The sequence below is a fragment of the Homarus americanus genome, unplaced genomic scaffold, assembly GCF_018991925.1.
Source record: "Homarus americanus isolate GMGI-L3 unplaced genomic scaffold, GMGI_Hamer_2.0 scaffold30108, whole genome shotgun sequence".
Classification (NCBI taxonomy): Eukaryota; Metazoa; Arthropoda; class Malacostraca; order Decapoda; family Nephropidae; genus Homarus; species Homarus americanus.
This window is the reverse complement of record NW_024748109.1, coordinates 1,872,771-1,887,748: the sequence shown is the minus strand read 5'-3', so window position 1 is coordinate 1,887,748 and position 14,978 is coordinate 1,872,771. Positions and strand designations below refer to the sequence as shown.

The 14,978-nt window shown below is 36.8% G+C and overlaps 1 protein-coding gene across 2 annotated transcripts in view; it reads left to right on the top strand.

The window, feature by feature from the left end:
• Window positions 1-14,978, top strand: part of LOC121880177 (cGMP-dependent protein kinase, isozyme 2 forms cD5/T2-like) — a 106,075-nt gene that overhangs the window by 52,489 nt on the left and 38,608 nt on the right. Inside the window, exons 4-9 of one of the 2 annotated variants that reach the window (XM_042387301.1) lie at window positions 562-639; window positions 1,459-1,553; window positions 3,031-3,177; window positions 5,954-6,101; window positions 6,643-6,806; window positions 14,809-14,859. In XM_042387301.1, coding sequence (XP_042243235.1) covers window positions 562-639; window positions 1,459-1,553; window positions 3,031-3,177; window positions 5,954-6,101; window positions 6,643-6,806; window positions 14,809-14,859 — 683 coding nt within the window. The remainder of the gene's footprint in view (window positions 1-561; window positions 640-1,458; window positions 1,554-3,030; window positions 3,178-5,953; window positions 6,102-6,642; window positions 6,807-14,808; window positions 14,860-14,978) is intronic. The other variant, XM_042387302.1, reaches the window with a different exon arrangement.

The window sequence follows — 14,978 nt, the reverse complement described above, 5'->3', positions numbered from 1 at the left end:
AAAGTGATATGAAATATGATTGTTTATGCTGCTCATTTTTCCTCGTGCGCGGCAAATGAAGAGTGTGAACATTTTTCAATTAATTGAAGGTACAGTCTCCTTCATTACTGCATTTACAGAGGCTCGTCATATAAACATTCCACAAATCATTATCTTTGATATATTTGTTTTAATATTGTTTTGATTTGATTCCATAGTATGTTTACTATATTGCAAGTTTCATTCTCTCAAATGTAAACAAACACAGGGCTGCCACACTGACGACCCCCCCCCCCCTGTAAATGCACTAGTGAAGGGGACTGTACATGATAGCAGCACCACACACAGTCCGGCCAACAAAATCCCCGTTATGTGCTTGGCCATGGCCTTTACTATGTTTTATCCTTCACAGGCTTGTACATATTCTGCTCAGAAGTGATCTCTCTCCTAGAACCACAGCCTCTATGGGCATGGGGCGAAAAGACCCCCTAAAGGCTTCCATATAATTTTTGCTTTATTAGAATATGCAATGTATCTTTTGTGATGGGTTAATGATACATATATATTTTCTCCTCCCTACAGACTTTCTACAGCCAGGGTGACTACATTATACGACAGGGAGCCAGAGGCGATACTTTCTTCATCATAAGCAAAGGCAGGGTGAGTAAGGAACCAGTGTAAGAACGATGGGTTAAGCTAAGGAAGAGGGCAGGGTGAGTAAGGGGCAAGGCTAAGGAAGAGGGCCAGGTTGAGGAAGAGGGTAGGGTGAGTAAGGGGCAAGGCTTAGGAAGAGGGCCAGGGTGAGGAGAGGATGAAAACAAAAAAGTTATGAAGTACTGTACAGTAATTATAAATGAATGAAACCTTGATGTCTTAACTCTCATCTAAACAAAGTTGAAGGTTCAAGAAGAAGTCTGTCAGGACAATTCAGGAGTGTCCAAAAGGATAAGATCAACAAAAGGTGGGGCGTTACTTTTGAGTGATAAATTGTTGATTTTCATGAAAAAATGCAAGAGGGAGTCAGTCCCAGGGCAATAAGGATCAGATTTAAAGCAGGATTTGAGAGAAAGGTTATTGTGAGTGTTTATAGGTCTAAAGAGAGAAAGGTAGGGGGAAAGAGAGAAGTTTTGGGAAGACCCAGATTACTACATTGAAAGCTTAAATATGAGAGAGTGATGGGGGATTCACATGTCAATAGTTCACAGACCGTTTTGATCCAGGTTATACTGTAATTTTAGTCAAAATTTTTGGTCAATATATGAACACAGCTCATTTTATAAGGTTATCCTTTATGAATAATATGCAAAATATAGTATGTGTGTCCTATGAAAACAATTTCTAGTGTATAGAAAAGGCCTTAATACAGTATTAGGAAAATCAAAGACTGCATTACATATAGTCACCGTGTCTAGTCATTTTCTCTGAAATACTTTCTTAAAATTTTGGTAAGTTCCATCTGTAACTGATGAATTGTTCCAGGTACGTGTTACCATGAAGAGCCCAGGAAGTCTGGAGGAAAAATACATTCGCAATCTTGAAAAGGGAGAGTTCTTCGGAGAAAAGGCACTTCAAGGGTAAGCATCAGTTACCGTACTGAGCAAGGAATATACAACAAGGAAGTATAACTCTCCCGTATAACCATTTTCTTAAAGAGTTCCTACAGCGAGACTGTGGCGCCACCTGATAGCAAAGCAAACAACTTTTCAACGAAAACATCTTTAAAATGAGGGTAGACTACACAGTATACAGTACTGTTTATTGAGATACATTTTTTTGAGCATCAAAGAAAGAGTACTCATAAATATCATAAAAAGTACAGTATAATAATAGTTTACTTGAACTAAATTGACTGTATAAGCCTTTACTAAATACGATATTGATTGATGTCATATAAAACTTACCAGCACATTATAAATAACGAATGATCATTAAAAGGAAATCCTTAATGTTTCACCTTTTATTCATTGGTGCATATATATATATATATATATATATATATATATATATATATATATATATATATATATATATATATATATATATATATATATATATATATATATATATATATATATATATATCATGGATCCACAATGACAACTGATAATGTATTCAAGACATCTTCAGATGTCTTGAATAAAGACACACATATATATATATATATATATATATATATATATATATATATATATATATATATATATATATATATATATATATATATATATATATATATATATATACACACACACACACACACACAGTAATACCCCGATTTACACGGTCAATTGAACCCGCGGAGTAGCGCGTAAAACGAGAAACGCGTAAATGGAATAACAGAACATAAGGGATTAATTGAAATAGAGACTGGGCCGACCGCCAAACTCCACTTTTTCCGACAATACATACCTTGTAGTAAAAATAACTGTGGAGCTATTCAGATGTTTCGGAACAGCAAGGTACATTTTCCAATACGAATAAAGAATGACTCAATGTGGCATTAGCCCAAAGTGAAGTACTGGTAGCAATACAAATACAGATTCGAAATTCGGTTGCAAAATAATCTTATACCTTTACCATAATGCATTCCTATATGGCAACTTACCCATTTCCTTGGTTACTGTAGTCTACGGTGTGTGGAACATTTAATATAGCATACATTTTAACTTCTCTAGATATACTGACATTCTCCAGTCATATTGTAACAAATTAATTCAATATTGTCAATGAATTAGCTAATTTTGGCCTCCCAAATTAAGTACGAAATGTCTCGCATTCAGGGCTACCAACCCTTGCGAGACAATGGGAATGTATAGTTAGAAAATCATCAGACCCCACCTGTGCGGTCGTTTTTTTATTGAGTGTACATCAGAGGATTCTAAATTGTAATACATAAATGTAACTGAAGCAGTATTCTACAGTAGAGTACAGTTAAGAGTTTGTCATCCCATACTGATGAATTACAGATATTGCACAGTATAAATAAATTTGTGTTCGTGTCAATAAATTCATTTTATCTTGTTGCACTAAATCACAATGTTATATTTGCAGAGAGGATATCCGCACAGCTAACATCATTGCAGATGATCCTGATGGTGTAACATGCTTGGTGATTGATCGTGACTCCTTCAAGCAATTGATTGGTGACCTAGAGGAGATTAAGCAATGCTATGGACCAGTTGACTACTCCAGGAGGAGGTAAGTAACATGCACACACCTACAATTAATTAAGTAATACCTGTACATTTTGTTTGTTAAATTTATATACTGTACGGTACTTTAGTGTTCATGTATAATTGAAGAGCAATTTCAACCATTTTCCTGTGTTTGTTCTTCTTTGAACTTAAAACTTTCAAAAGATATACAGATATTAATGTAAGGAGGTTCATAGGAATCACACCCGGTATTCAACATAAAATATGCTATCAGACGAAATTTAAATTGGAATTTCTTTCTATTTTAGCAAATATTTTCCTGTAATAACTTCGACACAGAAATTCATTATATTTATTTCGGAAATACAGTACTTTACTACATAAATTTTTAAGAAAATATCTTTTTCAATACAGGGTATTAATTGTAATCCTTAGTTATTTTATATCCAACCAACAGAATTTATTTTGTTTAGTGTGGTAGCACATACAGAAACAGTATTGGGCTTGTATAACAGAGCTGACTTGCCTTATGAGGATAAAATAGTGAAAGCTCAATGGAGTCATAAATTAATCACAGGCACTCAAAATGGAAGATTTAATTAATGAGATATGAGACAGAGTTCATCTTAACAAGGCAAAAGAGATGATTTTCTTCATTTTACCCTTGATTCATTTCTCAATGAACACAGGGCAGAACCCATTAGCGGGAATAAATTTCTCCATGTGGTCCTGACAATGCAGTAAACCCTCAATAACTCGGCACATATGAGGCTCTGGCCTTGCCAAGTTATCCCAAATTCCAACTTATTGAGGCACTTCCCCACCTATAAAAATACAACAATAAAAAATTATTGACCCATATCATGTGTACTGTACATGTAATTTCTAAATGTAAAAAAGTAACACTTATCAGCACTGCAGGCAAAGAATGAAGCATCACAGTAGGTGATACAGATGCATGGTAGGTGACACAGAGACATGGTAGGTGACACAGGTGGCCAGATATACCAAGATTTTCCCAGATAATTCTATATATCTCGACATTTCCCGAGTTATACTATAATACATTTCGAGTCCATATCCATGTCGAGTTATATGAAATTCCGAGCTATCAAATGCCGATTTATCAAGGGTTTACTGTACTGTATGTGTTAAATTCTTTTGAAAAAAAATTATATGTTACTGTGATTCTCATTTTATGAAGGTACAGTATATAATATTTTGAAAATATAGAAACAAGGAATTTGAGGAACATTATGATTTAATTTAAGAGAAGAACATCATATGGGGAGAAGTTTTTCAGGAAGAAACTGATGTGGAACTGTCACAGCAAAAGATTAAGATCATTGATTTAGTAGTGAAAAATTTGTGCCCTGGAGGACAAGAAAAAATAAGTACTGTTGCATGATTCAACCATTTAAGATAACTAATAAGAAAATATTATACTGTACCATCTTTGGAAAAAATACCAGAACTTTGTGGATGGATTTGTAAGAGGTGAAAATAAGAGTAAGGGAAAGGGAAGCAGGTTTGGTATACTGTACTGTACAGTATGGGATGCAGTTGGGTGTTAAGTCGGCTGCTGTTTACAGATGACACTGCCCTCGTGGACAATTTAAAAAAGAAAATAACAAAACTTAATAACTGCATTTGGAGTGTGTAGTAGGAGTAATAGGAAATGAGAATAAAAATTACTGTACAGTATTGTACTGTAAATGACCTCATCAAGGCTTTTGACAGTGTTTTTGGAAGATTAGCTCTGAAAATCCACACATGTGGCATTACCAGCAAAATATTAGAATGGATTAAAAGTGGCTGAAGAACAGGGAAAACTCTGCTCTTTATTTCCTTTTTACAACTCCACCTGGACAACTGTATACAAGCAGGGAGTTCATATACAGAAAGTCATTACTGTGCATTGCTGGAAAAGTCCAGTTCAAGGTGACTAATATTATTCCAGAGCAAGACATTTTGAATATTCAAATACCCTGAAGGCTATAGGACTAAGAGCTATTCAACCAAAACACAACAAAGTCATCCTCATAGAGATATTAAAATTCTTGAACAAGTTTGAAAACAAACTATTCTTCAGGCTGTCAAATATTACCCAAAGAAGAAATCACAACTTCAAACTTATTAAAGCATCATACAGGACAGTATTTATTTTTTCAAAGATTAATAGGCCTGTGGAACAGACTCCTTTCTTGAGGCCATGTGAACATAAAACAGTGTCATTCAGAACAGTGATGTATTCTAGCAAAAACCAGACATCCTTTCCTTGGTTAAACCATCACTAGGTGTAGTCGCCTTTTGTTTTTTTAATTTAATTTTAAAGTAAATATGATATGCAGTACAGAAGTTGATGTTTTCCTAAATTACTTGTAATTTTTTAATGGTAACTTTATGCTTATTTCTATGAAATTTAAAATGGGTGGTGCAAATCCATGGTTATGAACAAAACTTATGGAAAATTCAGTAAATTAAATGTTTTGTGGAAAATATTTTCAGAGATATTGCACACTATCTGATTTGTCATTTACTAAAAAAAGACTTTTTGAAACTGATTGTGTTAATTACATCCCTGGTGACGCAAAGACTTCGAAAACTTAAAAAATATAAGTTAGATATTTACTTCTTCATAACAGTACAGTACAGTATTAACATTTAACAGAAGGGTTAAATACAGTATTATTCTCAATACATTCTTGAAGGAAGAAAACTATTTTTATATTGAAGTGTTGCTGTATCATTGTAGAATTATGAATAGTTCTAGTGTTTGTCTCACTCTTATATCCTCATTGGACATCTCACCCATCTAGGATGAACGAGGAGTTCAGCGGTGTGAAGCTGTCAGATCTACGCAAAATTGCTACATTGGGTGTTGGTGGGTTTGGCCGTGTGGAACTAGTACAGATTGCTGGTGACTCCAGTCGATCATTTGCCCTGAAACAAATGAAGAAGAGCCAGGCAGGTTTTTTGGGTGTTTTATTAGGACTTTATATGTTCCCATAAATAACTTCTTGTTTTCACTTCACCTTTTAGGCAAACAAAGAATTTTCTTATTATTGTTTTACTCAACATATTAATAAGTTAATTCTAAATACTGTATGAAGTAACTAACCATTCAGTTATTGCAGATCTTCTGTCCTTTTCATAAGAACTGCATATCAGGATTATGTACCAGTTTATTAAATTGTGTACAGTATACTGTAATAATATCTCAAAACCCAAGTCAGGGTTATTTCACTTTAGGGTTTATACCGTATAGTGAGACCTTCAAAGGGCAGGAATATTTCTTTTGATTTTAACTCCAATCAAAGGGAGTTAGGTGATAAAGGATTTTATTCACAGGCCTTTATTGATTTGTCAATTAATAGTACAGGAGTAAATTTCTTTAATAAGTGAATTTTTCAAGTGAAAAACATTCTTATATGAAATATTTATACTGTACAGGTACAGATCCAAGGCTCTTATAGCAGCATATCATTTATTAACTTGTCCCCAACAGATTGTAGAAACACGACAACAACAACATATTATGTCTGAAAAAGATATTATGATGGAAGCCAACTGTGATTTCATCGTGAAGCTGTTCAAGACCTTCAAGGACCGCAAGTACCTGTACATGCTGATGGAGTCATGTCTCGGAGGAGAACTATGGACAATTCTAAGGTAAGAAATAGGGAAATTTGTAAAATGATTAATACAAAAAAGATGTAATGCAAAATCTTGCAGTAAAGTTAAAAAGGAAGATAGTTAATACCTATGGAGGGAGAGCGAGACCCTGAGTTTATTCAGAGGTGTACCTGAGGGAATCTAACAGGTAGCCAGGATAACATTCTACAGGGGCTATTCTAGGAATTTTCTCAGGACAGAGTTGGGTACACACACATAATGGCTTTTATTGTAGGAGAAGAGGCAGGTACACACTTTACAGGGCAACTAATGAAGGATAGAGGTGGGTACTGTACAACATAACAAGGCATCTAATGTAGGACAGAAGTATCATTTAAGTACAGTATATACACTCCTCGCCATTGCATTATGCGCGAGGTGGCCGACAGGAAGTGATCTTTCCTGAAGTGTCTCAAACCCCTCCACGCAAGCCAGCTGGGGCTGAGGCAGGCATTGCAAGTCTGGCAGTAAAGGGAGACTTGAGGAAAAGTCAGCCAGCAATCAAAACATTCACCAGTTGCCTGCGTAAATTTTGTGAACGAAGATTTATGAGTTTTATCCCCCGACATTGCCCTTATTTATTGCCACAACGCCCGTTGTTTCTTTGTTTTTTTTTACCACAATGGCCAAGAGGAAAGATTTAACAAAAGAGCAGATAGTGTCAATTATTAGTCTGCATAAGGGCAAGAGACTTTTAAAGGAAATATCAAGAATTGTTGGTGTGAGTGAACGATCAGTTCAGATTTGGATTAAAGGATTTCGAGATGACGGCGGGTTGGCAATACCAGTGCACAGCGGATGGCCAGGGAAGGCTCGAAAAACTTCACAACGCACATTAACTGTTCTTAAGAGGCAACTTGATGCTTATCCACGTCTGTCAGCACAGGAATTGAAAGAAAAAACCCTGTACTTCTAGATGATGTTTCTGTAAGGACCATTCACCGCCGCATCCATGACAACCTGCAGTTTCGCAGCCACCGCCCATGCAAGAAGCCACTCCTCACCCTTGTCCAGAGGCAACATAAGGTCACTTTTGCCAAGGCTAATGCTCATTTGGATGTGACTCAAGTGGCAGCACGTGCTGTGGAGTGACGAGGTAACGTTTTATTTTACTGGAAATCGTACTTTTAATGTGTACAGGCGCCCAGGGAGTGATTCCCCAAGTTCACTTTTAGTCATTAATGGTGTGGGGTTGCTTCTCGTACTTTGGAACTGGTGATCTTGTCATAAATTCCTTGGTTAACCGAGGGACAAATTCAGACATTTCTAATGTTAGGGGAGGAGGAGTCCACGATTAGTGGATGCCTATACAGGGTGCCCCCAAATTCACGAGGGTAAAGTTCTCAAAATGGCCGCGAATTGCCAAATCTACGAATAACTAAAGAATCAAGGTGTTGCAGTTCTAATATACTTGTTTTTGTCTTAAATTTTTGCCAGTATTTATAACTTAGTATAATAATTCCGTAATATAATGTTTTGATAAGTTTATCTTTAAAGTTATATGATAATATGACCAATAACCCTGCTTGGAGAGGAATTGGGACAGTTAAAAGCTGTCCTAGAAAGTGTAGCAGAAATATTTGGGTACAAGGGAATAGTAAGGAAAGACAAGAAGAAAAAATAATGGTATTAGAGGCTGGCAGTGTGAATTACGGACAAGAGAATTACTTTGATACAAGAATAGAGGATTACAGTGATTGGAAGAAAAAGACGTTTTTTCTAAAAACCAGTTTTTGTGATATAGTCCAGAATGCGACGTCTAGCTTATACAGTAGAAGTCCAAAAATCCAGACTGCTTGGGTATTGGGTCGGTCCGGATTTTTGGATTTTCCGGATTCTCAGGCAGTACTTTTAAAATTCAAATTTAAGGAGGAACAAAGAAGAAATGAACAGGTACATTTTGATAGTTTATTCATTAGCAAATATAGCATGCTTCATTTATCAAAACGAGCAGTTTTAAAGAAAAAGCTGTGAATTCTAGAATTTTATTCGTTGCCTTTTTTATATCATAAATTGTAGACTTTCCAATGTCGTATGTTTCCATTAGAACAGTATTGCTCACACCACGTTCTAGTTTCTTAATTATTTCAAGTTTGTCACTCAATTTCACCGTGTTCTTCTTTCTCTTCACACAACGAAGTTTATCTACTTTAGGAGCCATTATTATGGGCTTGTACAGTAGTACTCTGTAAATGGAAAGAGTAGGACTCAAAATTACATATGTTGTCACAGTTTGTGCTCGTTTTAAAGTGGCGACCGCGTGGTCGCTTGTTGTCGCTGTACAACTGTGGTGCTCATACATGCGCACATACACACAAAAGCCCGCTAAAAAAAAAAAAAAAAGTTTGTGTTTTCGAAAAGTCCGGATTCTCGGGTGGTCCGGATTTCTGGCATCCGGATTTTTAGACTTTTACTGAACCTAGGTATTGTATGTTAATGCCTAGCAATAACTCGCCAGGCCAACATACAGTCAATTAAAACATCTAATAATTACTTACCACATAATACAGTGGGGTATGCTATAACGAATCTAATTGGTTCTAGAACCTTGTTCGTTATAGCATTCGTTCGTTATAGGATTAATCCATTCCAGGCCCCCAAATACAACCACTTAACACTGTAAAATATAATATAAAATTGTAAAAATTGTAAAAAAGTGCATAAATATGCATCTAAACCCCTGAAATGAAGAATATCATTAATACTTGTAATAAAAAAAAACAATAAATAAGTAAAAAAAAAATAAAATAAAAAAATAAATAAATAAAATTCGTTGTAGGAGTTAAGTTCGTTATAGCATTCTCAATTTTATAGGTAAAACCGTTCGTTATAGGAATAGTAGAATTCATTCGTTATAGCATACCCCACTGTATTAGGAGGACACATCGCTACCTAGCATTTAATTGCAATTCTCAAAACCCCCTCCCGCACCCTCCATCACACGCATTGCTACCGTCGTCTCTTGCCCTAGAGCGAGCTGTAAACAAATGTCAACTCTCAAGGGGTGGAGATGGGTGGGTCGGTTGACGTCGCATTCTGGACTACAGTACTGTACTGTATATCACAAAAACTGGTTTTTAGAAAAAAAAATGACTTTTTGTACAATCCAGAATGTGACGTCTAGCTTTGATTACCCGAGCCAGAGGTGGAGAGGGAGGTGACATTGCGTATAAGGCTCCGCTAGCTCAGGTCCAGAATATAATTATAATTTAGTTTTTTTTTTTCTTTTTTTTAAATATTTTCAATATTAGGAACATTTACCGGAAGGTAAAATGCTAATTTACATATCCAATTAGGATACTCACTTTACTCTGATGAGGAAGAAGAAGGTCCTGGTTGTGGAGAGTAACTAGGTGGGGGAGGGAACCCCAGCACCACCACATGTAAAGCATCTTCCAGAGATAGATGAAGATAGTTGTTTTGAAAGGTTTTTGAAGATTTCCAAAAGCCCACTTCTTTGATCTGACTGAGGCTCATATGCCACATAAAGGCCACAGACCCTGCATATTTCCTGGTGTCATGTGCAAAAGTTTCTTGCCAGGGTCTGCTTTACTCACTAACTGAGATCAATATTTTATCATTTGACTAGGAGACAATTTCTTACCATCCTGTGATGAAAATACATAGGGGCTGTGATAAGGAAATCTGGTTAACCTTTCTTGAAGATTCCTAACTGGGCACAATATATGAGGAACCCTTGTCTCATCCATCAGCCATTTTATTCTGATAGGTTGAGCTCTAAAATCCTCCCTTTTATTTTTTCTTAGAATCTCCGTAGGAAAAAGGGTGACATCTTCCTCGGAAAATACCAATAATGATGGATTATTTTAAATTGAAATCAGCTCACTGATTCTCATACCTGTTGCTATTGCTAGAAGGAAGGCTGCCTTCTGGAACAATCTGTCCCGGTTCACATTTATATTGTAATTAGGCCCCATAAGAAATTTAGTAACTTTACCTAGAAACCAAAGTGGGATTCTCTTAGGCCGAGGAGGTCTCTGAATAAAAAAGGAAGATCTGAGCATTCGATAAATTCTTGGGTTCAAAGTAATATTAAAACCCCATGCCAGAGGATCAGCCAATGCTGATTTATGAGATGCAATTTTCGAATCTTGAAGGCCTTTAACTCTGAACAGAAAATCTAAAAATTCTACCACCACTATTTCCGACAATATGATTGGAGTCATTAACCTGATAAATTGTTGAAAAAGTTTCCAAGGTTTCTCATATTGCATAAAAGTTTGGGGCCTATGACCTGCTATCACTTGGGTAACGATATTGGATTTACCCTACAATCTATTTAAACATCTTTCGAGAAACTCCAAGCGTGAAGTGCCAAGGATATCTCGAACTGAGGGTGCAGTACCTGTTCTAGATATCCATGGATGCGGGCACCAGTCCAATAGATTGAGACACCACAGTTGTAGGATCCAATATGGTGCAATTAAGAGGACCTTGCCTTTGAAGGATTGGAGTTTGTGAACCACTTTGGGCAATATTTTCACAGGTGGGAACAGATAGATTGAATTCCAATGGTTCCAATCTATGAGTAGAGCATTTCCTAAAAGATTCAACCATTCTTGTGATTGTTTTGTGAGGCAAAGAGATCTATTTGTGGAGTCCCAAACCTCCTCACTAGACTCTTGAACTTCGATATCTTTAGGGACTATTCTGTTTCCTTCGATACTAGCCTGAGACGGGACAACGCATCTCCCCAATTGTTTTTTACTCCTGGTATGTGAGTTGCTTTGAGGTAAAGTGTTTGTGTTACACAAACTTTGAATTTTTTTCCGATAGGTTTAGAAGAGGCCAAGATCTGGTTGAGCCTTGATGATTGAGACAAAACACTGCCGTTCTGTTGTCCATGGCAAACAGAATCGTCATGTTTTTGAAATTTGGGTTTGCCAACAAAAAGAATAGGACTACTGCTAATTCTTTTATGTTTATGTGTTTGTCCCAAAGGGAGTTGCTCCACTTCCCTTGACAGAACTCTCCTTTTGAGGAATGGTATCCCCATCCTATTTCGGACGCGTCCGTACAAACGACCAAGTCTGTTTGAGGAGGATCCCAGGGAGATGAACCGATTAGATTGTCCCAATTTTTCCACCAAGACTGAAGATTCTTGTGAATAGGGAGAGAAGAAGCAAAATTTCTGTTTCTGTGAAGCAAATTCAACCCCAGATGAGTTAGTTGCTTCTTCCTTAACTTGCCCAAAGGAACTACTATTGTGGCAGAATTAAACAGACCCAGTAGTTTTTCCCAATCATGCCAAGAAACCTCTTTCTTTGCACAAAAGGCTTCTACTTGGTTTATCACATCTGTTACCTTTGCTCCTGGTAGACTGACTGACTGCTGATTTGTGTCCCAATGGAGACCTATCCAATCCAATTTCTGACATGGTATGAGATTTGATTTGACCTGGTTTATCCTTTATCCTTTATCCTAGGTTTTGAAATAGTACTAGTGTACGTTGGGTCGCCCTTTGACAATCTTCGAAAGAGTTTCCCATTATCAGCCAATCGTCTAGATAAGCAAAAGTTCTTATGCCCTCCTTCACAAGGATCTCTCTGGGGATGTATGCCAGTTTTGTAAACACTTTTGGCTCAATTGTCAGGCCGAATGGCATCACTGTGAATTGATAACTTACATCCCCCACTGCGAACACTAGAAACTTTCTGTACCTGGGGGCAACAGGCACATAATAATAGGCATCTTCGAGATCCAATTTTGAGATCCAAGCATTGGGCGGAAGTAGATGCCTCAGATGATCGTAAGTGAGCATCTTGAAACTTGTTTAGGACGGAAAGATCTAAAATCCACCTCAGGTTGTCGCTGCCTGTCTTGGGGACTGAGAATAGGTGAGACATGAAACATTTCTCTGACTGCAACAGTTCTATCACACCTCTGTTTAACAGTTGAATTACAAATTCTGTGAGTAAGGGGGTTAGTTTTTTACCCCCTTTTTGGTAACACTAGGGGAGGGTGCCTCAACCAAGTCCATGTGAGGCCCCCTTTGATTGTCTTGTAAGCCCATATGGAAGAAGTCCACCTGTTTTCCCAACCCCCTAGACGACCCAGCTGTCTGGCTTCATTGGGAGGGAATGACCGCTGATGTGGTGGAAAAAGGTCTCCTTCCACTTCTGAATAAACGGCCACCCTTACTATGTCTTGAATTGTTTACTCCTCTAAAGTTTCCTCTAGGTTGATAACTGAACCTAGCAGCTGGTCCTGTTCCCCTGTTAGACCTTCCTCTTTTAAATTTCCAAAAAGTCTGAGGAATCCTGGGAACAGGAGAAGAGAAGTGTTTTTTGGGGGGTGGTGGGAGTAACTCCACAAGGGTGTAAATCAACAACCTTGCAGAATGACCTGGGGCATTATCCAGGATGAGCAGTGTTTTAAATACCATGATCTTCATCATTCAAATTTTTTTGACTGGTGACACAGAATGGTGTTTAATCCATTCCTCATAAAGGGCTCCGTTAAACCAGGCTTTACTGTTTAATTTTCACACCATTAGCAGTGTACAGTACTCTTGACAACATTCTTAATAGCTTGAGGATTCTCACTATGATAAACTAAGAGTGGCTTCAGCTTAAAATCCCCTATTGCAGTACCACCTTGCAGCAAGTAAGCAGTCTTTAGCAGCCTTTAATCCTGTACATCCATGAATGCATCCTCTTCCAAAATAAGCCTGTTTCATCAGCAATGAATACTTGATGACCAATTAACCCTGTCTTCAATAATTTTGGCAAGTAATTTGGGAAATTCACTGGCTACCTCCTCATCAGCATTTGCAGCTTCTCCTGTCGCTTAAATATTATGCAAGCCAGTATGGATTTTATACCAATGAAACCACTCCTAATTTGCATTGAAAGGGTCAAACATACTAGCACTGCCATCTTCCCTCCTGAAAAGTTTTCAGATCTTTGCTTTTTCATGAATTATGGAAAGGCTAAGAGGAGCATGATGCTGAAATTTTTAACTGTCCACAATTCCAGAAGCCTTTCCATTTCCTCCATTATACTTTACCACTATGTGCATGTGTTGCAGAAAAACTTGCCAACTATCGACACCACTCTTCACATGTTTCATAGTTTGACCTTTATCTTTTACATTGGTACAGAATTTATTGCTGAATGGGCTAAACCATACTCACAACCGATACATACCATGCTCTCACCCCTCTTAAATCTCTAATGTTCTAATTTTATAATCAAAATAATACTGCAGTGTGCCTTTTCTTCTCAACACCACCAGATGCAGTAGCATCTTCTTTACTTTGCTCCTTCTTTTCATTCATAGTACTGCAGGGTATAATGAAATATTTGGTGTTCCATGCGAAAATACCCAAATAAAAACAAAAGGAAGTGCAGCCAGCTAAAAGCATTTTTTGAGTGTGTTGCATTGGACAGGTTCAGCACAGGTGCAGTGTACGTATTACAGATGTATATACAGTATGTAAGATTAGACGTATGGTACAATACCATTACTGTATTAATTGTATGTATTTGCTGATGAAAATTAAGCAGAAGCTGATTGTACTAGAAAAGAGGTGATGGACTAAATATGAGTTCATATTTATGTAAAGAGTTTTAATATGTAGCCTTTAAGAATGCACTGACTTATGTACAGGTAAATGGATACCTTTGAATTGAAAGTTTTTTTTTTAATTCTTAAAAATTAGAATAGCTAGTTAAAGGATTTTAATTTCAAAATAAAAAAAAATTAAAAAAATTATCACTATAAATCAACCTTCTGTATTTGTATTTTGAATCATCTTTGTATTTGAAATGTGAAACTCACTTGACTAATTAACCTACACATATCTGACACTGCAGCCTTTATATTATTCCTTTTTTTAACAAGTATTGATAATGCATAATACTGTACTGCAATGGCTCCCTATGCTACTGGTCACCTTATCATAAAATACTTATGATAATCAGCCAGACTCTCCCATTTTTTGCTGACTTTCATTTCCAATTTCTTAACCCATAAGGAAACAGGAGCATCGTGTGGTGTATGGACTCGGCTTTCAAGTCCACCTAAGGTAAACTGAGGTTGAACCCATGTGTGAAGTGCAGTGCAATCCTTATAGCAACCTTATAATACTGTGCCAGTTTTGCTGTCCATACAGTACATGTTGTTGTGTCTTTTGCTTTTATATAG